The sequence below is a fragment of the Anabrus simplex genome, chromosome 2 (assembly GCF_040414725.1).
Source record: "Anabrus simplex isolate iqAnaSimp1 chromosome 2, ASM4041472v1, whole genome shotgun sequence".
NCBI lineage: Eukaryota > Metazoa > Arthropoda > Insecta > Orthoptera > Tettigoniidae > Anabrus > Anabrus simplex.
Window position 1 is genome coordinate 546,947,893 of NC_090266.1, and position 26,809 is coordinate 546,974,701.

The 26,809-nt window shown below is 38.6% G+C and overlaps 1 protein-coding gene across 2 annotated transcripts in view; it reads left to right on the forward strand.

Moving 5' to 3' along the window:
• The first annotated feature begins 1,103 nt into the window (after nucleotides 1-1,103).
• LOC136862923 (Krueppel-like factor luna) overlaps nucleotides 1,104-26,809 on the forward strand; it is a 314,234-nt gene continuing 288,528 nt past the window's right edge. The window contains exon 1 of one of the 2 annotated variants that reach the window (XM_067139207.2): nucleotides 1,104-1,603. In XM_067139207.2, coding sequence (XP_066995308.1) covers nucleotides 1,502-1,603 — 102 coding nt within the window. In that variant the 5' untranslated portion in view covers nucleotides 1,104-1,501. The remainder of the gene's footprint in view (nucleotides 1,604-26,809) is intronic. The other variant, XM_067139208.2, reaches the window with a different exon arrangement.

Here is a 26,809-nt window from a genome sequence, read left to right on the forward strand (position 1 = left end):
CACTTGTTACGTCCCTTCAATTGTCTCGGATTTTGAGTGACTTCAGAAGGACTGAATTTTGTTCCAGTTCTTGATCGTGCCGGAGATCAACGATACGTAGTTCTGGCATTTTAACTCTACCGATATGGACTGGGATTGAAAAAGGATTAAAGAATATCCGACTACGCCAGTGAGGCTGGCTTAATTCATTAGTTTAACACAGCGTCTATTATATGCTCAGTATTCATGACCAATAAATTATTGAAATATGTACATGTACCTTGGTACATGAGTGACTCATTAATACATAATTTTATTGACTTTTAAGTCCCACTAACTACATTTCACGGTTTTCGGAGACGCCGAGGTGTCGAAATGTTGTCCCGCAGGAGTTCTTTTATGTGCCAGTAAATCTACCGACACGAGGCTGACGTATTTGAGTACCTTCAAAGTACAACCGGACTGAGCCAGGATCGAAACTCCCACGTTGGGATCAGAAGGACAGCGCCTCAACCGTTTGAGCCACTCAGCCCAGCGTAAGTTACTTATCTGGATGTTTTCTCTATTAGGAATCATCCGCACGAACTTAAGGGAGGTGTCCGTTCAGATATGAACAAAGAAGAGGAATTTAGTTTGTTACGCATTGACAGTCTGCAGAGGAACTTTGCCATTTAAAAGGAATGAGTGTGAGAGTCCTTTTAAACTTACTTTATTCTTAATTTAGAAATTATATTGTAGCAAATGATATTTACAGAATTCATCAACAGGTAATTCTCGGACATCGTGAATGAGCGAGATCTCGGGAGAAGACCTCGGCGTGAATGAGCGATAGGTGCTGAAGCGCGCTCTTCCTGCCACCTGTTGGCAGCAGAAGTAATCCAGGTGAGAGTGCTCATGCAGGGCCCTGCTGATTGGCTAGCAGTGACATCATGGCTTATCTGCCAGGCTTCGATGTGGTGCGACGTTTGTGGCGGGCGGGCCCTCCACTTAGAAAGAGGGAGGTCCATACCGGAGACTGGAGTTAGCGTAGTCTCGTAAGGTGGTTCATGAAGAGAGGTGGGGGATATTGGTAGGGTTTCAAACAAGAGGTAAAATGTTTTTTCCATACCCTTTCCCTTCCTTCGCATCACGGAACATCTCCCATAGTCTATGGTGGTAAGACATACACCAGTCGTATGTTAACATCTGGACACTGTTTACTAGCAGTTTTCAGACCTCGTGTTGGGCATGTTTGAGGGCGTGCCATCAGGGTTAAAGAGAACCCCTTCCTTAAACTGAAAAAGAAGTGGCATTTTGAGTAACTTTAGTATACAAGAGAATCTTCAAGGAAAATGAACATCTGCCGTGAACAGTGAAGTGACAGTGTGTCTGTTAGCGCTCAAAATTTAGTACAAAGTTGGTGCTGAAATTCGCCAATTTCTTGCTTCTGTTATTGTTGTCGTCAACTACTGGTCATGTGTCTACGTCTCCTGGAGGTTCTAGGCCGTTGTTAACCAAGATCCTTGTGACGGGCGCCGCGTCCATGTCGTCGGGAGCTACACTTTTGCCGCCGTCCCTGAAGCCAGCATTGGCCCTGCCGTTGCCTCTCACCAGAGTTCGACACACCATGTCCGATTTTACGGATGTAAGTGATCTACATTTCTCTACTTCTACTCACGCAAGCACGAGCACACTTATAGCACATGCACCTACATTATTACATCTTTTCACTACCTTGCGGAGCTGAGACTGCGAATTATTTATTATTCATATAATTTTATTTCAGGATTATTCATTTTCAGAGAAAATTAAAGCACTTTAGACCACCAATGCAGTAGGACAGTAAAAATTCATTAGACTTTATCGATTAAGAAATAGAGGTCCCAGCACTTCTGAAAGAGTAAAAACGTAAAACAGTTACCGCTAGTATTGAATATAATTGAATAGTTATAATGAATCATCGAAAAATAAGAAGTAGGCTACTTGAACAATGTGAAAGATGGTACTCGAAATAACGAATAAATGTAATGATGAAATTCCTCCTCCAATAATAATAGTAATAATATGAGAGAACTGAAGTGTTCTGGTGACGGCGCTGAACCTACCCTTCTCCGTGAGTATACAAACACTATGCACTCAGAGAAGGCGGTTCTTTAAATATGACGGGCGACTCATACCATGACATATGATCAGGAGGCTGGACAGGGAGAGTTAAAAGTAGGCTACTCATGACGGTGATACATAAAAAACTAGAGAGTTGAGGGTCTACATAACATGAACATCTTCCTTATATTACCTTTATGTTTCGTCAAACAACTGTAAAAGCTTTTTATATATACCTACTTATGAAATGTATGGAGAATAATAATAAACTGGGACTTCAGTTTCTTCGTCCTGTGTTTGACGAGTGTTGTTCATCCAGTCTTAGCGGACGAATTGTAAAGTTTATATAGAGTAATATTTTAGAAATCTGGTTAAAAATATATACATCCATATTACTTCATTGACGATATGAAGATTACGTTGATCATACTTTTTTAAGTTTCAGCTATATCCAAATCTATTACTCTCAGTAAACTCCGGGTAATAAATGTGATGCGCTAGAGGCTTGTAAGCAGATGTCTTTACTCGGTAGTACTTTTTTAATAACCTCTTACTTTTTTGACAACGCTCTTTAATTTAATTGCTGTGTTAGTGATGGAATGAAATTAGGATTGAGAAGCTTTGTTCTCTAATTGAACCAAAAAGTTTTCTTGAAAAATCGCGCGAGAACGAATAAGTTATTATAATAGACAGGACCGGCATAATTCATGTTCCAGTTACCCTTACTTCTCTTAAAGAATGAATGGTGCATTGAGCTACTGGGTGTCATTGCGAAACGATGCCTAACGTATCTGCAAGCATGCTTTAATACCACAACACTTCTTCTGCTTTAAAATTTTACTGACTTAAAATGTGCTTTCTAACACTGCACTATGTAGCCTGTCTAATAAATATGTTTTGAGTGCTCTCATTGAAACGCGAATATCAATTTCAGTTAAGCTGCTGATATAAGCGTACTTAATGCATAATGAAGGAAATTTTTCACATTAGTGGTGTGAAGCATTGCATTCTGATATTTCTTCCTTCTTGTATTAATCAATAAGTTTTCACCTACTAGTAAACTAAGAATAAAAATAAGGGCCTGGTGCATACAATTTGTAATAGCTGGAATGTCAGAAAGTCCGACATACGAGGGGGAGAGGGGGGGGGGGAATGTTTCATCTCGAAAGGGTTGTCATGTTGCCTAGGCAGAAGTTGAAATAAATCTCCAGATGTGCGTATCCTGTTCTATTATGACTGAGAACATTTAGGACATAAGGGAATTTCGTTACTATTCCATGTGCATTCTCATGTGATTTGTTAAAGAAAATTATAATCTTTTCATAATATTGCAGATAAATTTCTGGCAGAAATAATACCTCACACATCTCTACTGTGACCAAATGACACTGACTGCAAAGAAGGGACTTCCAAGTCCACTACCAAGATATTTGAAATCAATTCACAATCCAAAGTAGACTACGCCTTCTGAGGCTAAAATGTGCACAGACGATTTGCGAGGAAAGATTAGGAACTTTAAGTATAAATTTAGAAAATTATGCCGAGTTAGTGATGAATTATTTTATAACAAATTAGTAGATTAATGCACCGTGTGAGGAATATTTGTGTACATTACTTGCGAGCTTGCGGAATAAATTATGTTGATGATGATGTTTGGTTTTTAAAGGGGCCAAACAGCTAGGTCATCAGCCCCTAAGAGGAATAAATTATCATTGAAATATGATACTATAAACTCTGATATATTATTATTATTATTATTATTATTATTATTATTATTATTATTATTATTATTATTATTATTATTATTATTATTATTATTATTATTATTTTGCTAGGGGCTTTACGTCGCATTATTATTATTATTATTATTATTATTAATCTATAAACGTACCAATACCAGAAACCCATGCTCATTTTTTAGATTATAATTTTCTTTCATATTATAATATTTTTCATTGCCATCTTTATCATAATATTCCTGAAGGTCCTAGCCAGTCTTGCGTCTATCATTCACGTGAACATGCCTTAAGTTTGATTAGCAGACTACGCTTTGTTTTCCCCAGAGAACATTCTCTCTCTAGATTCGGATACTGGATAATGAGGTTAGCTTTTGCGAGTTTGGAGTAAAGAAACGCATGACACGGATGAATGGTGATGAAATGATCAAAATTATACCGTCTATAGTCCGATCACCCGTCTGATTGCACCCGGCACTGAGTGCTTTGCCTGCCGCTAAACAAGTGACGAGCGGACGCGCGCGTCACAACCACCTTGAGACACGACCGTTGGCGCGAAGACTACGTGCTGGCTAGCTCCTTGATAGCAATCTGACAGCCAGGTATCACATCCAGCCCATTCATTAAACACACCAAGTCCACGACATTAGTTAAGAAGTGAGAAAGAAGGTAGATGCACAGGAGTGTAACAGAACTGAAAAACAGTACCCCCAGTAATTTAACAGAGAAGCAAATCGGTTTTTCGTTTCAGAGAAATTAGGTTAATAATGTTTGTAGCGTTGATCTTTTAAGTCAAGGTATGTTTGTAACTTCCCTTCCAATAATTAAATATCCCTTGCTCGGTGTCTATGCCACTAGTTGAAAAAGATACCACGATGCTGACAGTTTCCTTGCTACATAACCAGAGCCCTGCACGGACAGGAATTTCCGAAGTTGGTGTCTTGGCGGATGCAAACTGTATGGCAGTGCGGATAATTTTGCTGATAATGTCTAAAGAATTGTATTCATTGATTTTCATTCAGGTACGCTATACTCTAGCAATCTCAACAAGTCCGTCTTCCATACATCCCATGCAGTCATTTTTGCTTGTGGTGAGACGAACCTTGAACGGGAGAATGCTGACATATAAAAAGCCGTGAAAAGCCGTAAATCTGACCTAAGCCTAACTTGCTCCTACCCGCAATTAGTGGAAGGAAGGAACAAAGGTTCCGAAAGAGGACCGCTCAATATGTCGGTAGCTGTCGCAAGAGGAAATTCCTCATAAACCTGTCACTATGGGGTTTATAATGCCAGGTATGAGGCGTATTGCATTATGTTAACATATCAATCGGTTCCAATACCTTGGGTGTAATACAGTTAAATAGTTGCAATATCCACGGATAAACATTCCTAGATGCGAATGCGGATAATATATTGTATATCCACGCAGGGCTCTATACATAATATAAGTTAAACGTGACGTAAAAATGCAAGACCAAAGGAAGATAAAAATCACTCTTCCCTAGAATCAGAGAATTCGGATAATCATACATAAAATAAACCTTTATAGTTACTCTTCTCACAACATACACAATTGTATATCGATGGCTTACTTCTAAAACCTCGCATGTCCCGATGCTCTTTCTATCAATTATATTCCTTAAGACTGGTCACGCCTCCCAGCTACATACGAATATGAAGTCCATCAGAATAATATTTGTTGTGTTCACTTTCCTATGCCTGCGTGTAAAGAAAAATTGACCTTATCATACCGTGTTGTAGGGATATTGTTCGCAAGGCAAATTTACACATTCCTACAATATAATGTATTTGAGGTCCACTTTCCTTTACACGTTAGCATAGGAAAATTATCACAACGAAAATTGTTCTCATGGGCTGCATATCCATTTGTGGCTGGGAGGTGTGACCACTCGTAAGGAAAATATTGGATAGGAAGAACATAAGGAGATACGAGGTTTTAGAAGTAAGGCGTAGATATATTCTAGTTGAAAATTAGTTCTGGTTGTAAACACTTGCAAAATAATTTATATCTCCAATACTATGAAAAGGAAGTCATGAGGTTATTCTTGTGAACTGGCGGAAATTTGAGATAAATTTCATTATTGATACATTCTTATAGATTTTACCCTATAATTTACATCAAACTAAAAAAAAAAAAATCAAGAGCAATTCTCGTTGAAACGGTACGGAATGTAGACTATTCCAGATAAGCATTTTGAAATTGTTACGAATTAATCTTTCAACAACATGTTTTAAAATACAGCAGCCTACATATCGAATCATTTTTCATACACAAAAAACTGGACGGTAAATTGTCGACAGTAATAATACTATTAAGTGTTGCGGCCTTTCAGAAGTGCCTGGTTTCTCCATCTTATTCGTTTGAGTGATAAAAATACCGTATAACTTAAAGGGTTTTAATATTATTCGACCAGCGGTGTGTTAAGGGTTAGTCTGTGACGAGTGGCAGCACTTTAAATTAACACTTGATATCGACGGCTTACTTCTAAAACCTCGTATCTCCCTATGTTCTTCCTATCCAATATTTTCCTTAAGAGTGGTCACGCCTCCCAGCCACAAATGGATATGCAGCCCATCAGAACAATTTTCGTTATGATCATTTTCCTATGCTAACGTGTAAAGGAAAATGGACCTTAAATACATTATACTGTAGGAATGTGTAAATTTGCCTTGCGAACAATATCCCTACAACGCGGTATGATAAGGTCCATTTTCCTTTACACGCAAGCATAGGAAAATGAACACAACGAAAATTATTCTGATGGACTTCATATTCGTATGTGGCTGGGAGGCGTGACCAGTCTTTAGGAATATAAAGGGTAGAAAGAGCATTGGGACATACGAGGTTTTAGAAGTAAGCCATCGATATATTGCATAGAATTATCATCGCTACAATTCCAAAACCGCGAATGTGGCAAAGCTTTTCCTATCCATTATTTCCCTTAAGACTGGTCACGCCTCCCAGCCATAGGCCGGTATTTATATGCAGTCCATCAGAATAATTTTCTTTGAGTTAATTTTCCTATTTGCTCGTGAAACTTAAATACGTCATTATCTAGGAGTGAGTGAATACGTCATGCAAACATTCATTCCTACAGTACGGTACGATAAGGTTCATTTTCCTTTACACATGTGCATAGGAAAATGAACTCAACGAAATTTTTTTTCATGGACTGCATATCAATACATGGCTGCGAGGTTTGACCAGTCATAAGGTAAATAATGGACAGGAAGAACGTTGTCACATTCGAGGTTTTGGCATTTTACCGACGATGTGGAGTCATTTATGAATTTGACAGGTATTTACTTTGTATTGGGAAAGGCCCTATAACAGGTTGAATTATCATAGTTAACAAAATGGTAAATTTATGTGATGGAAACCCCCTGTTATAACTTGCTTTGCTTTGGAGTCTGTAGCCTTGAGTGTAAGTCTAGTTGTGTTTGGCGTAGGAGTTGGATAGATACCCTGGGACTCAAAGTATTTTATTAACCCTGTGCCACTTCGTGTTATATTAAGTAATTATTGCATAAGTGTCTATGTCTAACAGATTCAGCGCTTCGATTTAGGAAAGAGGTTCGGTGATTTTTGAAAAGTAATCATTTAATTTATCCTGTCCGATCCTACTTTAGATGGAAGATTTGTTACATTTTCCTGCGTCGCGTCGCGAAAGAAAGTTCATGTTTTCGCCAAATTTCAACCAACTTACAAACAAAATAAAACCATTATAACGGAAGCAAATTATAATCTTCCATTATGGTAGTCAATAACATAGTAGACTATTGTTAGTCTGAAATGTTAAATATTTTATTATTAAAAATTACAATATACATACGTTTGTACTGTCAGTTATAAACATTAGCCACTGAAACGGAGTAGACAACAAAATCACGAGATGTTCTATAGTAAAATTCTGTGTGGTTTAATGTAAGTGACATGTTGTAAATCAAATCTATGAACATATTCACAGAGTGTATCAATTAAAACCAAAACGAGACAGTCAAATACCTATATGGTTAAATATTACTTTTCGTTGTTTCACCTTATTCCTGTTGCTGTTCTTGATAACATATGACAGGAACATCCAAACCATCAGCGTAGTATATGTTGTCCATACGCAGTCAAATAATCTGTAGGATCTCAATGCGATAATTTGATGCTGGAACTTTTCACATTACTCAAGAACTAGAGATGAGCTTCCACAGCAGTAATTTCCAAGAAAAACATCCAGAGAATATTCACCCTCTGTGCGAACATCGTATGTCTCTGTAGTACGGATTGGATCTGCTCACGTCTGGTTTCCAAGTACTCTCAGCAGTTAATGGATGACAGATTTTTCCAGAAATTGTGAATCGTAATTAACTTAAAATTAACTTCGTGTTATATTAAGTAATTATTGCATAAGTGTCTATGTCTAACATAAAATTAACTTAGATCTCACCTCATTAATATAACACAAATACAAACTTATTCTGGTCGAGAATAACTGTATCAGCACTCGTCTTTTTAGCCGTCTAGATAAGACCGATGCTAATGCCAACTATAGAAAAACTTGGCGCATTCGTATAATCTCGGTAATGAAGACGGCATGAAGTTTCTTTCGCATGTATTCAAAAACCACTAGTTTATCGAATTGAAATATTACCAACAGGCCTACCAATAATCAGGTAATTGCTGTCGAGAAATTTGCGCTTCAGTTATTAACTTTTTTTTGGTTTTATTTCGTCGTTACGCCTGCAGCAACTCACAACTCTGGCCAGAAAGCCCCAATCACTTACCAATGAGTAATGTAAAAGTTCCAGCAAAGGAACTTCATCCTGAATGATATATTTGCCGTGGGTGTGTATATCCCAGACAAGAAAGCATAGCCGGTTTTTCTAACGTATCAACGACTAAATCTATATATAAAATTACAATCCAGGACACAATATGATAGACACATTACTCAAGAACTAGAGATGAGCTTCCATAACAGTAATTTCCAAGAAAACCATGTATTAATGTATTAATGTATTAATTTCATTAGGCCTATGGATGTTTTATCTGTACAATTGGAGTGCTCGTGCCTGAAAATAAGGGGAAATGTTCGTTTAAATTCAAACTAATTGCCGAAAAGCTATTCTCTCTAGATATCAACGAACATCCGATGAATTCAAACATTCCAAATGAAAGTGACTTAGATTATAAAACTATTGAACGAAGCGAGGTAAAATCAACGTCCTGTTTTCCACGCAAACGTGATTACAAAGTTAAATTATTTATCTTGCTTGAGTATTACTTGATTTCCGAAGAGCTGTAGTTTTAGTGATATAGAGTTCTCTGTTGATGTTTCCATGTTCAGCACCAGTAGTCACCTGTCCACTGGCAAGATGACGTGATAATTATACCCGTCTACCGTTTGAGGTAATCAGGTAATCAGAGTCGAGAAGTTGGTGCTTCAGAGAGTCTCATTTACCTTGGCTTTCATAACTGGCCTTCTGCCGCCAAGTTTCATGAATACGAGACTTTACTTCAAGGAGGATGGGTGTTGACAACTTTCTGGGTGAATGAATTGCGATACATTGCCCAAGACATATTCTCGTCGCTTCCATCCCGAAACCGCGAATGTAACAATGTCCTCTCTGTCCATTATTTCCTTTGAGACTGGTCACGCCTCACAGACACATATTGATATTCAGTCCATCAGAACAACTTTCATGGAGTAAATTTTCCTGTGGGGGTGTGTAGAGGAAAATTAACCATACTCTACTGTACTGCAGGAATGTATGTTTGCATGACATATTTACCGGCTCCTAGAGTTTGATGTATTTCAGTTTCATTTTCCTTTACAGGTGCACATAGGACTGAATATCTATATGTGGCAGGGATGCGTGACCAGTCTTAAGGGAAATAACTGCCAGGCAGAACATGATCACATTCGTGGTTTCGGAATACGAGCGACGATGTAATAGCCAGCTTTCTAACTTTTGCAAACGGCACTCGGTTAGTTCGAGGCATTATCACATGGAATAGTCTTCATTGACGATGTCTTTAACACATAATTAATTACATTTATGTTATACAATTTATTTATATTTTCTCTACCACAATAAGCGACAGTAAGAGGATATTTTCTATTGTTCGTAACTTCAAATCTGTGCTAATTTACCAAGTGAAAGCAATGCAATACGTAATTAAAAGTTTCCCTTGAACAACGTTCACATCCAATGTGTAATCTAGTTAATTACAAGTGAAGTTTGTGGTGGAAAAATCAGAGGTCACACTGGTATCTACCGTTGTCTCTGATTTCTCCTCCTTACAGTAAATGCCAAATAATTGTTCACCTATCAATCGGCAAAGAGGCGTCTTACCGACATCCGTATCTGATATCTTATTATATTTCGATGCTGGTCAGGATTTCACCCTCTTACGAACAGATCTGTATGCACCGATGATATACCTCAAATGATAGTGTCATACTGAAACCGAGGAACGAAGTTCAAATCCTACTCAACAGAGTGGACATTTTATCGCGTTCGTTAAGGTAATTACATAAAGAATACTTTCCAGATTCCCTCCCATGTAAACACTTACTTGGGCTATTATATATTTCATTTTCATATTTATATGAAAAATAAATAACATTATACATACTCTATATCTTTCACTGGAAAATTATTTTCAAGCAGCACATATCTACCTACTTATGCCCACATTTTAGAGCCTATGTTAGAACTATCATAAGGGAAACCCAAAGGTTTTTAAAAGGAACCAAGGAAGTTGCATGCGCGTTGCGGGTTTTGTAGCCATAAAGCAGCATTCGGAAAATGGTCGCCAGAAATGAAGCTCGTTTGTCGCTACCTACCCCTTCCCTATCCAACGTTGTGTCGCCTAAAACCTGTGTGTAAGTGCGACGTTAAACACATAGCAAAAACGAAATGTTTTAAACAGAGGTACTCTATTAGCTGGGAGAATATCATAGGCCTATACTAAATTTTGTATTATTATTATTATTATTTTCGTTATTACTTCCTCCCTTAAGTATATTTTAATCGTTCAAAATTCCTGAAAGTTTTGCCTTTAGTTTGCAATGCGTCAGTCTTTATATAGACGAACTGCGGTTCATACGTTTATGACCGCTAGTTTTTCCGAAGTGGGTACTCGAAAGTAGCCTACCTAAGAACATTTAATTAACAATTATACGGAACTTTTAAATTACATGTTGCTAGTTCATCATGAACAGACTGCATTTTCTCACAAAGAAATCGTTATTATACAATTAATGTTTGTTGTGTAAGACTTACGCATTCTCCCAAAATAGTTGTACCTTATAGGTCTCCGGAGTAGATTACTCCTGTCAATTACTAGCTACTTCTCATCTTTTTAAGTTTGCCGCATTCAAAGGCTATAGGTCATACCTAGGTCTTTCACAAAACAAGAGGGATAGAATGGTAGATAATTGGGGAACCAAATATCAGAATGAACAAGACGAATTTTATGGATTAGAAATTCAGTCAAACTGTGCATCTTCTTAGTTGTTCATTGAAATTTCAGTGTGAAAAACTATATTTGGATTCTTAAATGATAACTCACAGGTTACTTGTGAAACTGAATTTAGATCTAATACACCGCGGTGCGTATTACTGTTCCCACAGTATGTTGTATGCTAACAAGTATTTGGTGCTCACAACCGTATGGAAACTATTGAAAGGAATCCAGTGAAGTCCGGTATGAATGTACGTATTATTAAGCAGTTGCAAATGTGCACCTTATCTGTCTATATAAATTAACATGCCCAAATTGACTGACTGACTAACTGACTGACTGACAGACAGATTCATCATCGCCGAGTCGAAACTACTGGACATAAAGAAATGAAATATTGGGGGTATCTTTATAATTAGAGTGTAAGTGCTCACTAAGGGAGGAATTTTGGATATTCCATCGTTAAGGGGGTGAAAAGAGGGGTTAATTGTTAGAACGAGTTTGCAGACGTATTAGCAATCTCTTTTAAAAATAAAGAAAGACGTATTTTTGTTTTCGGAAAATGGCATTAACGGGGGGGGGGGGTGAAGAAAGGTGAAAAAGTGGTTGAATACCTTTTATGAAGACACTTATATCTCAAAAACTGAAGATGTACAGACATGAAAATTGGTATTTGGAAAATCCTCTAAAAGTAAAGAAACATGTATTGGTTTGTTTTTGGAAAATCATATTAGTGGGGGATGAACAGGATTGTCAATGGGGTGAATTTTATAAAGAATATATCGACGGCTTACTTCTAAAACCTCGTATCTCCCAATGCTCTTCCTATCCAATATTTTCCTTAAGAGTAGTCACGCCTCCCAGCCACAAATGGATATGCAGCCCATCAGAACAATTTTCGTTGTGTTCATTTTCCAATGCTAAAGTGTAAAGGAAAATGGACCTTAAATACATTATACTGTAGGAATGAGTAAATTTGCCATGTAAAGAATATCCCTCCAACACGGTATGATAAGGTCTATTTTCCTTTACACGTCAGCATAGGAAAATGTTCACAACGAAAATTATTCTGATGGACTGCATATTCGTATGTGGCTGGGAGGCGTGACCAGTCTTAAGGAATATAATGGGTAGAAAGAGTATTGGGACATACGAGGTTTTAGGAGTAAACCATGGATATCTACAGTATATCTCAGAAACTTAACATGTTACAGACGTGAAAATTGGTATTTGGAATGTCCTGTAAAAGTAAAGGAACACGTACTGTTTTGTTTTCGGAAAATTCAAATAAGGGGAATGAAAGAACTGAAAAATTAATTTAATTATTTGTATGGGGATACTTACATGTAAAAAACTAAAGATGTTACAGACGTTAAAATTGGCATTTGGAATCTCCTTTACAAATAAAGAAACACGCATGTTCGTGGAAAAATCAACTGGGGGATAGGGTGTCAAAAAGGTGTTGAATTATTTTTATGAGGATACATATTTCTCAAAACTAAAGATGTTACAGGCGTGATGTTTGATATTCGGATGCTCCTTTATAAATATAGAAAATCTCTTAGTTTCCGGAAAATTCACTTAAAGGGGGAGGGTGAAAGGAAGTGAAAAAATTCGCTGTATGAGGACACTTATATCTCAATAAGTATAAATTTTACATACGTGAAAATTGGTATTTGGAATGGCCTTTAAAAATAAATAAACATGTACTTTTTTTTTCGGAAAATCCATTTAGGTGGGGTCGGGTCGGGGAAGGACTGATAAAGAGGTTGAATTCTTTTTATGAGGATTCTTCGAATATATCTCAAAAACTGAAGTCGTTATAGACGTTGAAATAGGTATCTGGAATCTCCTATAAAATAAATAGACATGTTTTGTCCTTGTTCTTTTTATTTTTTCCGACTTAAGAGAAGACTGTTTCTCACATGTACAGTTCTATGTCGCATGATCATCTTAGCCCCAAAAGGCAACACCACAAATATGGTTAACAAATAGTTTCTGGTGTAAATGAAACTCAATTTTCTGGTGAATGTTTATACTTTAGGGATTTTCAGATAACGCCTTGGTACAGTACCGAGGAACGATATGATTACTTTTATAAAATTACGAAATCCACGCCTGCGAAGCCGCGGGTAACTGTTAGTAATGAATATTGAAGTAAGCAGAATAGTAGAACAATGATCGATATCAGTTTTATGTCGCACTGAATCTATCGAGTATTTACTACATATACTCAAAATATTCCTCTCTAAGGAATGAAGTGAGCGGGTAGGTCCATATAAATTAGAAATATAGCGATTGCAGATCTGAAAAACCACTGGCCGGCAGAACTGAGATATTTTCGGAAATTATCTAAAAGGAACACTGCATATTAATGTAAAAACAAAAACGTGCAGATATAGTTTGATTCATAGACATTCATAGAGATATCAAATCGAGTTGTAAATAGTTGTGCTTCATTTTAAAAACATTTTAAAGTATATTCCAGTCCATGACCCATGATTTTACGATTTTGTACCATTTAACTTACATCTTAACTCTAGCAATGCGGTACTTTATGCCCAAAAATGAAATCATTGATTAATTTTAATTGTTTCCATTACACGCCAAAACTTCATAATTTCCGTGGTCGATGTCAAATAGAGCTCTCGTTAAAGTGTTCATGAATTATTTATCAAGTTCCTGTTCCCGTCTCACACTTCCGGTAGGAATGCTTAGGCATGGAACAGAGGCATGCGTCAGAAATCGATTTACAGGTATGTGCTTCACTTTGCACAGAAACAGGTATTTGAAGCACTATGGCACATGGCAGGGTCGATGTTCGCTACAACTGATCTGTATTATTATTATTATTATTATTATTATTATTATTATTATTATTATTATTATTATTATTATTATTATTATTATTATTATTATCGTCGTCACTGAATGTAGATCAAGTCCAGTTCCATGGCAGGATGCTTTTCTCGACGCCAACCCCATGTGCAGGGGTATATTGACTATTGCTTAAATATGTGGTGGCTGGTATAATGGTTTGTAAGACGAAAACAAACACTCCATCCCCGATCTAGAGGAATTAACCTGCTGCGCCTAAAATCCTGGAACGGTTGGTAATTGAACCTAGACTGTAAGGCTCTACGCTGACCAATCAGCCAAGGAGCTTGACTATAATTATTGATCCTTGTACCTGGGGAACAAAATCTTTGCAACATGACACTAGCCAAAAGTGTGAAGATAAGTGATATTTCATTTCCCTTTTCTTTCAACGAAGTGAAGTGAGAAGTGTTAAAATCATATTCCCAAAGTTCCAAAGAAATGCCAATGAAAACATAGTAAACACCCGAAAATTGATATTTTCAAAATTTAATTTCGTTTGGCTACTTCTAGCTTGGTACAGCCTTTGTAAGGCAGACCCACCAAAGATCGTGGGCTGCATCTCCCGTGTATAGGATGCTACGTATTATTGTAGTGGAGGATTGTGTTGGGTGCGGTGTGTGAGTTGCGAGGATGTTGGGAACAGTACAAACACCCAGTCCCCGGGCCAATGGAATTAACCATTTAAGGTCAAGGAATCGAACCCGGGCCCTCTGAACGGAAGAGTACTGCGCTGACCATCCAGCCAAAGGGCATGAAATACTTTGATATAATAAAATCTGTTAAACCATACTTTATGTAAAATTCATCTCCTTTACTGAAAATGTTTTGTTTACAGTTTTAATTTTATAAATTGAGTCCGGCTCCATAGCTAAATGGTTAGCGTGCTGGCCTTTGGTCACAGAGGTCCCGGGTTCGATTCCCGGCTGGGCCGGGAATTTTAACCATCATTGGTAAATTTCGCCGGCAGGGGGGCTGGGTGTATGTGTCGTCTTCATCATCATTTCATCCTCATCATGACGCGCAGGTCGCCTACGGGTGTCAAATCAAAAAAGACCTGCACCTGGTGAGCCGAACATGTCTTCGGACACTCCCGGCACTAAAATCCATACGCCATTTCATTTCATTTATAAATTGAACCACGTGGCAAGTTCGATGCACATCATGACACCTGTAGGCACACCTCGAATCAAATAATGAAGATACGCCTATTGAAGGAGAACATGTGACATCGCCTCCCTTCCTTATCCCGGACAGTTTCTATCAAGTTATGTCATGCTGGCAGTAGGGAACTGTGATGTTTGTCTGAAGACACTTCTTTATTGATATCTTCCTGTCGCTTAAGTGCGGCCAGTATCCAGTAATCGGGAGATAGTGGGTTCGAGCCCCACTGTCGGCAGCCCTGAAGATGGTTTTCCGTGGTTTCCCATTTCCACACCAGGCAAATGCCGGGGCTGTACCTTAATTAAGGCCACGGCCGCTTCCATCCAATTCCTAGGCCTTTCCTATCCCATCGTCGCCACAAGACATATCTGTGTCGGTGCGACGTAAAGCAAATAGCAAAAAAAAAAAAAAAAAAAAAAGATATCTTCCTGAAGCTCCAGAGCAGTACAGAGTAGATTTCTACGTATTCCTTGGAAATACGGAACATTTAGTGAACTGGAGAAGTGCTGTTCTCTGAATGCAGATACAACACTGGTCAGGATCAAAATGTAAAATGATTGATTTCACTTACTCCAGAATATTGTCGCTCCGCCAGCAATACCGCGTATCTGACAATGCTCTCCCTGGTCACGCCTCCCAGCCACATACGGATATGCAGTCCATCAGAACTGTAGGAATGTATGTTTGTATGACGTATTTCCGCACTCCTACAGCATAATAACACGTGGAGTTAATTTCTCTGCGAAATGTTAATAACTTCACCTTGTTTTCTTGATACGGCAAAAGCCCAAAAGCTTATTACCATGTCTACAATTATGGACCGTGACAGGATCAATATAAATTATATACTAAATAGTTATAAAACTAATATTAATATAAATGATTTACATTTTCTGAGCTAGGTTTCGAAAATAGACAAAACGAAAGCAAACGCTTTATTTCTCAACGCCACCTTCTTCAATGGGTGGAGTTTCCAGTCTCAGTTTACTCCTAAACTTCCCAAATTCGCTTGGTTATGCGCACGAGAAACTCAGTTCATCACCCTCACGCAACCACCACTGATCTGTATTTATGGCAGCCTCCCAGGTGGAAGATACTCTATAAGTTGTTTACCTGGTCTTTTCTTGTAATTTAAGAATGTTTGGAAATTCATCGAATATCTCACTTAGTAAATGCTACCAATCTCTAATTGAAAATCCCACCGTAATGTGCTCTTGAATTCAAACTTTATCTTCATATTGTGATCTTTCCCACTTTTCAAAATACCACTACTAATGTCATTTAACGCCATCTCTAAGCTACTTTGACTACGCGAACCTTCCAGGCATAGTTTTGTTCAATGTCCTTCCGGTTGCCTCTCGCTGGTTTTATTAAAAATTCTCATCGAAACTCCCTAGGTTTACAGTAGGTACGGAACACAGGCATGCGTCAGAAATCGACTTATGAGCTTCATTTTACAGGCAAGCAGGTTAGTGAAGCATTCTGGCACGTGGCATGGACGATGGTTGTTATAACTGACTTTTACGTCTTCTTCTTCTTCTTCTCCTTCTTCTGTATTACTCGTTGCCTTCTTCTTCTTCTTTATCTCTTTATCCACCAGGGTCGATTTTTCCCTCGGACTCAGTGAGGGATCCCACATCTACCGCCTCAAGGGCAGTGTCCTGGAGCTTCAGACTCTTAGTCGGGGGATACAACTGGGGAGGATGACCAGTACCTCGCCAGTCGGCCTCACCTGCTATGCTGAACAGAGGCCTTGCGGGGGATGGGAAGATTGGAAGGGATAGACAAGGAAGAGGGAAGGAAGCGGCCGTGGCCTGAAGTTAAGTACCATCCCGGCTTTTGCCTGGAGGAGAAGTGGGAAACCACGGAAAGCCACTTCCAGGATGGCTGAGGTGGGAATCGAACCCACCTCTGCTCAGCTGACCTCCCGAGACTGAGTGTATCCCGTTCCAGTCCTCGTACCACTTTTCAGATTTCGTGGCAGAGCAGGGAATCGAACCCAGGCCTACGGGGGTGGCAGCTAATCACAGTATCCACCACACCACAGAAGCGGACTTGTTGCCGTCACTGAAAGTATGTTAAGCCAAGTTTTACAGCAGGATGCCTTTCTTGACGCCAGCACTCTGTGGAGGGAAATATTCACTATTGTGTGCTTTATGCGGTGGTTTACAGATTGGTGAGATCCCGGGACCTCTGTGAACAAAGGCCCGCACGCTAACCATTTAGCCATGGAGTCGGACAGTGTAAAGGAAAATGGACCTTAAATACATTATACTGTAGGAATGTGTAAATTTGCCATGCAAGCAATATCCCTACAACACGGTATGATAAGGTCCATTTTCCTCACAGTAAGTTTAAAAGTGGATATTTTCGGATATTAAGCTTCAAGTACACTAAGCTAACAATACATTGTATCTGTATAAGATGACAAAGAAATAAAGATAAATATTTCGTGTTTTGAAATTTAGGAACTATAATGTCATAGTCCAGGAAATTGAACAGACTTGTACGGATTTCACTTTTCATAAATCAAGCCACTTTTCCTATCCAATTGCACCTCACCATTCTGCCCTGTCTACATCCGTGTGGACTAAAAGTTAATTGGTTATTGATAGAACTGAGCAATCAAACTTTTAGAGTTCGATCCTTAGGCACATAAATTTCCGTTGACTATATCCCAGATATTCCGCTGTCGATAGACGCTATCAGCGTATTCATTAACACAGAACTACGTCACTTATTTAGTGTCAGTATATGTAGAGTATATTTTAAAGGGTTATGGTAGGTTTTCTTCTTCACACTGAAAATTATTTAGTGTGTACGACAATTAGCTACTCAAAAACGGCTAACAAAAATCTGCAAAATATCGTGAACGTCGTATTTTAAATTTGTTTATCGTACATCGTTTGATAGTCCTATAGTATAGGATGACACATTTTTCTAAACTTTGTTCCGAAGTAGTCTTTAATAACTAATTTACAGAACTCGTCTCCGCATTCCTCTTCCTTGAGAACATATCATGAGTACGATTACTTTCTTGCAATTTGAAACCTTGGATCATTTCAAAATGTTGCAATATTGCTATTATTCGTTTTGTAAATTATATATCGTGCGGTATATCAGTGGAAGGAGATGACGTCAGTATTTGTCTGAACGACTTTTGTCTAGCAGATTGCGAATGAAACATATCGATGGCTTACTTCTAAAACCTCGTATCTCCCAATGCACTTCCTAACAATTTTCTTCCTTAAGACTGGTCACGCCTCCCAGCCACATAGTCTATGGATGTAGAGTCCATCAGAACAACTTTCGTTGTGCTCATTTTCCTATGTCGACGTGTAAAGGAAAATGAACCTTAAATACATTAAACTGTAGGAATGCTTAAATTCGCCATGAAAACAACATCCCTACTATACGGTATGATAAGGTCCATTTTCCTTTACACGCTTGCACAGGAAAATAAGCACTACGAAAAAGGTTCTGATGGATTGCATATAAATATGTGGCTGGGAGGCGTGACCGGTCTTAAGGAACATAATGGGTAGGAAGAACCTTGTAACATACGAGGTTTTAGAAGTAAGCCGGCGATATATATAATTTTCATACCGCCATTACATATTGCATTATCGGGTACACAATGGGTGCTTTGAGACAAACATTCAATTTCATGATTTTTTTTTTTTTTTTGACTCTATGAAAACAAGAGGTTACTCTGAATATCTAAATTCTACAATACTATAGTTAAGAGAAGTCATACCGCAAATTCCATGCATGTTGTCGACAGCTGTAATATTAGCCTAGTTTTATATTCTTCCAATTCTAATCATAATATGTCTCATCTTTCCCGAAAGAAAAGTCATCATAAAGAGTTTTCAGTTTTTTCTCTAGTAAAAACTAACAACATTCGCTCGGGAATAAATAGCTTGTGTGTGAAGGTAAAATAAGGATTACTACAAGTTCATCTAAACTCCTTATCATTCAGAGTTTTATTCTTAAGTGCATGTGTTTCTTGCAGTTGAACGGCATTAGATATACGTTATTTTGTATTTAAAAATGCTGTTTATTCGGGGCGTCGACCTAAGAAGATCTTTTTGCCCCTACTTTGCACCATATGTTATGAACCTGCATGTATTTGGAAATTGCGGAAGTGTAAAGTGTTGAATGTGAGGAGAGGAACATTAAGAACGACACAAACACCCAGTACCCAGGCCAGGGATATTAATCATGTACAATTGAAAACTCCTGACCCGGCCAGGAATCGAACCCGGGACCGCCGGGTGACAGGTGGACGCGTTGCCCCTTACACCTCGGGGCCGAACTTAGGTATACACTGTACATACTCATCTCTTGGTTTGTGGTAGTATGGACGTTGGAATTAGCCTGTGTTTTCGAATTTTTTCGAACATTTTACTGGGAGTATTTCAATTGGTGGTGTTGCTGGGACTTGGGATGCAATCGGACGTAGGTATAATGGGGAAAATAAGGTGCGCCCCGCCTTCTTTATGATCCCCTATCACATATGTATGTACACTGATAAAATCCATATAAGTGTATATACTTAAAAAAACCTCTTTGAATTAATTCTTCAGACCCGAATGTGACATGGAAAGTGTTCTGGAAGCTATGTCTATGCCCAAATGATTTGCTAGAACCAATCGGCTACAAGAAGTCAAAGGAGAGTTGCTACTACTGGGTGAGTTGGCCGTGCGATTAGAGGCGCCCGACTGTAAGCTTGCATCCAGGAGAGAGTGGTTTCGAACCCCACTGTCGGCAGCCCTGATGATGGTTTTCCGTGGTTTCCCATTTTTACACCAGGCGGATGCTTGGTCTGTACCTCAATTACGGACACGGCCGCTTCCTTCCCACGCATAGCCCTTCCATATTTCCTATCCCGTAGTCGCCGTAAGACCTATCTGTGTCGGTGAGACGTAAAACAAAATGTAATAAGAACTGCTACTTTGATATTCATATTGGGAAAATACCTGTTAAGAAAGGCCAGTTTAATTTTCCGAAATTCATCTTAATGTAAAAATTATTCTTAAAGTCGACGTTTCTAGTGACAAACACGCTATGACAGGTTTGTGGGGAAAATTTAAATACTATCCTGGCCCACCTCAACAGCACATTAAATGTGTTCTAGGTCCGCCACTGGATATAATGTTCAAAATTCACATGTCCTTACGGAGAGTGAAATATATGTGTACGTTGTGCTCCTGACTAGTGCGTATATTTGTAACTTACAGGAACTAGGAAGTGACCGTAGGCCACGCCTTGGTGCCATCTCTGCACTCATCCAATGGCTAAAGAAGAAAGTCGTGGTAGAATTTTAACCCACTTACCTACTTCTTCAGATTAGGTAAGACTGAACACACCCCATTCTAGTTCCTCAAATCAATCCTATATTCGTGACAAAACTGGGAAAACAACCATGCTAATATCTAGATTCCACGCAGGTGGATACGAGGATTTCGAACGTTCACTCTGATCACAGGGCACAGAAGACCGAAATATACCAGGTCTCATTGAATCCATTTACTCTCTTACTATAAGGTAACTCACTGCTGTTCCATTTAAACGTTGGATATTGCGTTCACTCTCTGTGCATACTTACGTGAGCGTTTGTGAGGTTCATATTATTCCGCACGGTGCCAAATACTCAGGATAACCTATGGATTTAAGGCTTCTATATCGAAGTATGCATTTTAAACTAACAGTTGTTGGAAATAGTTCAAATAGGAAGCCTTAAGACGCTAAGAATGGCCAATATTGTAGTTATTCACATAATCTCACATAATAATAATAATAATAATAATAATAATAATAATAATATATTATATATTATACATAATATATTATATAATATACAATTATATTATAATAATAATAACTATTATTATTATTACTCAGACCGACAACAATGACTGAATATCAAAACATGCCTTGGCTCAATGTTAAGTATTAGGAAAGTCATCACATTATCTTCGTACATTTGGCTGTGGATATATATCTTTAAGAGGTGTGTCCGACTCGTTGGCTGAACGGTCAGCGTACTGGCCTTCGGTTCAGAGGGTCCCGGGTTCGATTCCCGGCCGGGTCGGGGATTTTAACCTTCATTGGTTAATTCTAATGACACGGGGGCTGGGTGTATGTGTTGTCTCCATCATCATTTCATCCTCATCACGACGCGCAGGTCGCCTACGGGAGTCATTTAGAAAGGCCTGCACCTGGCCAGCCGAACCCGTCCTGGGATATCCCGGCACTAAAAGCCATACGACATTTCATTTCATTTTTAAGAGGTGTCCTTCCAGGGACGACTAAAAGTACTGCCAAATGTGATAATCAATAGCCATGAGCTCGGCACTGTTGTCTACGGTCAGCATATTAGCTTCATACATAGTCAGATTGGCTTCGATTCTCGGCTATACCATGGATAATTTAAGTCCTCGTGCGTAAGACACGGACACGTTAAGCTATGTTTTGTGAAGACGACTGAGTAAACAAGGGTTATACCTGATTTTTGGCTACGGCTGCCCCATTCCCAATCTTAACCTGACTTACTAACAAATACACTCACCAGTAGAGATGCCATAACCAAAATGGTCATCAGAAAGTCTTGTCTCTCACTCATTACAGGAGAATCATGGACACGATGACTCAACTCCTACAGTAAAGCAAAATCATTCACGAAGACATCTTCAGAACTTTCATATATCTACACATATACACATTAATTGAGCATAATTATATTATACATAAGCTTAAAACCCTATTTTTTTAGATTCATTTCTGCTGGCTGAAAAATTGTCACATTCTAACTGGCAAACAATTTAGATAAACATGAGAGTGGGGCTTAGGCCTAAGGGAGATCTGGAGGTGTTCTACGACGCCTAGATGAGTACCGTGAAGTAGTACTAAAGTAATGGCGTGCAGAGGAGGGTGACTTAATTTGTGTGAAGGCTAATTTTCTTCATGTTAAACTGAGGGGAAACGTTTCTCCTATTTGTTTAAGCCGTGTTCCCTACCTTAGCTGCACAAGCGTGTCCTTGCTTAGCCAGCTGTAGCGGACAATTTCCGACACGTCTTACAGTAGTCATAGGTTTTAAAAGGAGTTGTGCTGTTACCGAGCGAAGATCGCTGATCATCTAAATCTTAAAAACGTAACATGTTACAGACGTTAACATTAGTATTTGGAATATCCTCTAAAAGTAAAGGGACACGCATAATTTGTTTTCTGAAGTGTTAAAGGGGGTAAATTTTTAAAATGAGCGTATCTGTAGTATATATCAAAAACTTAACATATTCCAGACGTGAAAATTGGTATTTTAATTTCTTTTAAAAATAAAGTTACACGTACTTTTTGTTTTGGAAATAAACACTTAAGAGGGGGTAGAAAAGACTGAAAAAGGGGTTTAATTATTTTTATTAGAATGCTGGTATCTCCAAAACTGAGTATATTACAGACGTAAAAATTGACATGGAAAATGATTTGCTAGAACCAATCGGATACAAGAAGTCAAAGGAGAGCTGCTACTACTGGGTGAGATGAAATGAAATGTCGTATGGCTTTTAGTGCCGGGATATCCCAGGACGGGTTCGGCTCGCCAGGTGCAGGTCTTTCAATTTGACTCCTGTAGGCGACCTGCGTGTCGTAATGAGGATGAAATGATGACGAAGACAACACATACACCCAGCCCCCGTGCCATTGGAATTAACCAATTAAGGTTAAAATCCCCGACCCGGCCGGGAATCGAACCCGGGACCCTCTGAACCAAAGGCCAGTACGCTAACCGTTCAGGCAACGAGTCACTGGGTGAGATGTCCGTGCGGTTTAACATACGAAGACAAAATTCCAAATAGCAGTATATATTTTAAATCCTGGAAGGTGAAAAAAGAAATATTCTTTTAACGTTCCGCCCCTAAATTGTTAAATGAGGTTAGCTCCGTAACCGAAATTATTCATCCCTCGAAAACACGTTTAACGTACAAAGTTGTAATTTTACAAGGTGGGTGTTCTTTTATGTCCTAGGTGTAAAATATCGTATATTTCAAAACATTTCTGCCCTAAGGGGTTTAGATGGTGGTTGACTCTCAAAAACATAATATCCATTTTTCTCAAAACCGTTTCAGGCAAAAACCTATTTTTTATGAAGGGTGGTCTTCTATATCCTAGATGTTATTAAATATTTGAAAATATTCACCATTAAAATATATTCATTCCTCCATTACTGTTTGACGTACAAAATCTAAATTACACAGGTAAGTTGCTTTCACATCCTAGATTTTAAATCAAATAGGGTATGAACTTCAAATTCTTCCGTACGGTGTTAAAATGAGTGTTAGATCAGAAAATACATAATCATTCCCCCAAAACCGTTTCAGGTACGAACTTAGGGCGTATTTTACAGGCTCAGATGACAGTGGAGTCTCCAAAAGGTAAATCTTTCAATAATAATGTTCAGTTTAAAACCGTAGCGAAGCACGGGTATCTTGCTAGTATTTATATAGACCTCACCATACCGTATTGCAGGGATGTTGTTTGCAAGCCAATTTACGCACTCCTACAGTTTAATGTATTTAAGGTTCATTTTCCTTTACATTCAAACATAGGAAAGTGAACACATCGCAAATTGTTCTGACGGGCTGCATATCCACATGTGGCTGGGAGGCTTGACCAGTCTTAAGGAATAAATCTATAATGTATAGGAAGAGCATTGAGGCATACGAGGTTTTAGAAGTAAGCCATCGAAATGTTACTCCTTCCATTGCACGCGCATTCTGTAAATGAAGATCAATAAGTTGCTCGACACTGACGAATAGTTGCACTCGGATTATCCTTAACTGGAGCGAGAATATGTGAAGTTTTCTATTGCACAGCGGGAAGAGAAGAAGAAGAATGATGTTTTACTTAATTCATTCCATTAGTGTTTAGGTAGAAAATAGCTAAGGGAGGTAAGATGCTATGCCTTTTTGTGGTTAGTGCCCAGCGGAGAGTTAATTCTGGTGGGCGGATAAGCAGTTTCCTGCTCCTTTAGGAGCTGCAACTACCTTGTCACCCGCTGAGCGTATATAACGTCGACATCTTTGGGGAAAGAGGAAAATGAGATTTGGTTAAGAGCCCATTGTGGCCTGGTAGATAGTTCTTGAGACGGAATGGCGTAGAAATGTCATTTGTATTCATCGTTTGAGTCTAACCTGAAGCTCGGTCAGAGTAGGGATAGGTTGTCCTTTACAGGGAAGACTTCCCAGCATCGGCGCAGGAAATCATACTCAGCAGGCGATAGGTTTCTGTTTTTTATTATTGGCAACAACGGAAGAAAATTGTAGATGAATATGGAGAAGAATTCGTGTCGTAGATTCGTTTCGAATTCAAAATTTCAACTAAACGTTCATAAGCCACTCTCCACAATAATCCATACATTTTCATTCTCCATATTCACCTCCTGCTTCCCCATAATATGGTGGGTTCGCGATAACAGGTAATATCGTACATGTGGATTTTGGCCATATTTAGTGGAGAATGCCTTTTCTGAAGTCAACTTTCAGTGGAAGAATATATTCATGTATTACGTGTTCATGTTAGTGTGTTGCATTGTGTGTATACCAAAGGGTAGATATTGACACTAATACAAACACCTAGTACCGAGCTAAAGGATAGGCTAGAATAGACGCAGCTGAAACCTACGACCTGGTCGGGAATCGAACCCAGGGCTGTCTGAATCGAAAGCCGTCTCCCTGACATTTGAGCAAATGGGTCATCTATAAATTCCATCATTTACTGTTATATCTCTCAGCATTTAGTATAAAAATATTTGAGGATGAAATAAGCACAGCCCTTCGTATTTGAATATCGAATTCAATCGTCGTCTCGATGGCTTACTTCTAAAACATCGTACGTCACAATGCTCTTTCTACCCATTATATTCTTTAAGATTGGTCACGCCCCCCAGCCACATACGAATATGCAGTCCATTTTCGTTGTGTTCATTTTGCTATGCTGATATGTAAAGGAAAATGGGCGTTATCATACCGTATTGTAGGGATATTGTTCGCATGGCAAATTTACACATTCCTACAGTATAATGTAGTTGATAAAGAACAATGGGAAAGTCTTAATACACTTCAGATATATACAAAAGAGATACATTTAAAACTGAAACACATTAATGCTAAAAAGAACCTATATGCAAGTAGACAAAAACCTATTTTCAGAATGAAATATTTGAAAACATGAATAAAATGATTCAGAAATTTAACATAGGTGTGTATGTTCTATTCATAATAATTACATTTCTGTTTCTGCACCCGCACAATCACTGTGTGTTCAAATACTATACTCGAAACACATTACCAGTAGTTCTCCCTTTGAGTCTTCAGAGAAAGTCCTTTTTCACAAATCATACAGATAGCACCCTTGAGATATTTCAAGCTCGCTTTTCTCCCCAGTTAGAGAAGGTTCGAACAGTTATAAATTAACTGAATCGAAATAGAAAAGGGATGGCTTCAAATATATAATAGTAGCAAGATACCCGTGATTCGCTACGGTATTATACTGGAATTTATAATTGAATGCTTATCGTTTTATATATAACCCGCAGATTTTCGCGATCTGACTCGTTTATTGAGAGATTCCGCCAAAATTCGCGATATGACTCATTTTCTGAGGGATTACGGCAACGATCCTCCCATTTTTCAATCTTCTTTCCAACAATCGATTTCGTACCTCCCGGGCTTGGTCCAGGTATTCCACCCGGTTAGTTGGGTCCCTAAATCTTTGCCATTTTTTTAATAAACATTTTTATTGTGGATCAAATCCTTGAGGGGATCCGGGGTGCTGTCGTCTTGGGTGCCTTGACGGTACTGAACCCGCGGCCGGACTGCATTCGTAGTCATTACCCGTCCAGGACCCATTTCCAGCGCGGTCCGCACATTTTGACGACGGTCCAGAACATTATTATTATTATTATTATTATTATTATTATTATTATTATTATTATTATTATTATTATTATTATTATTATTATTGTTCTGGACCCCACAGCAAGATGCAAGACCGCTACTTGGCGGTAAATTGCATCTGCTGCCATTGTTATTGCTGACAGTATGACCAGCACCATTGTCGCCCGTAGGCAAGTGCGCATGATTTCTGGCGATACGAATGATATACTTCCGTGCATTATTGACCTTATTATAGAGGTGAACAATTGCACGGTCAATCTCATTCTTATCGTTTATTTCAAATGGGTTTAAAATTTTATTTATATGCCAGGAGAATCTACTGTAATCTAAGAAGGTTCTCCAAAGGAAAAGATGGCTCTTGAAAACGAACCAAGGAAAGATTAAAAATGATCGGTTTATGATCAGAATAAGTACATTGAAAATCCACAGCCTGTTTTCAGTCATTCAACCGGGTCAGGAATGGAATTAATAAGCCCCAGCTAGCGGTGAGGATAGGAATTGTGCCGGTTGCCGAAGCCTGTCGCACTCCTCT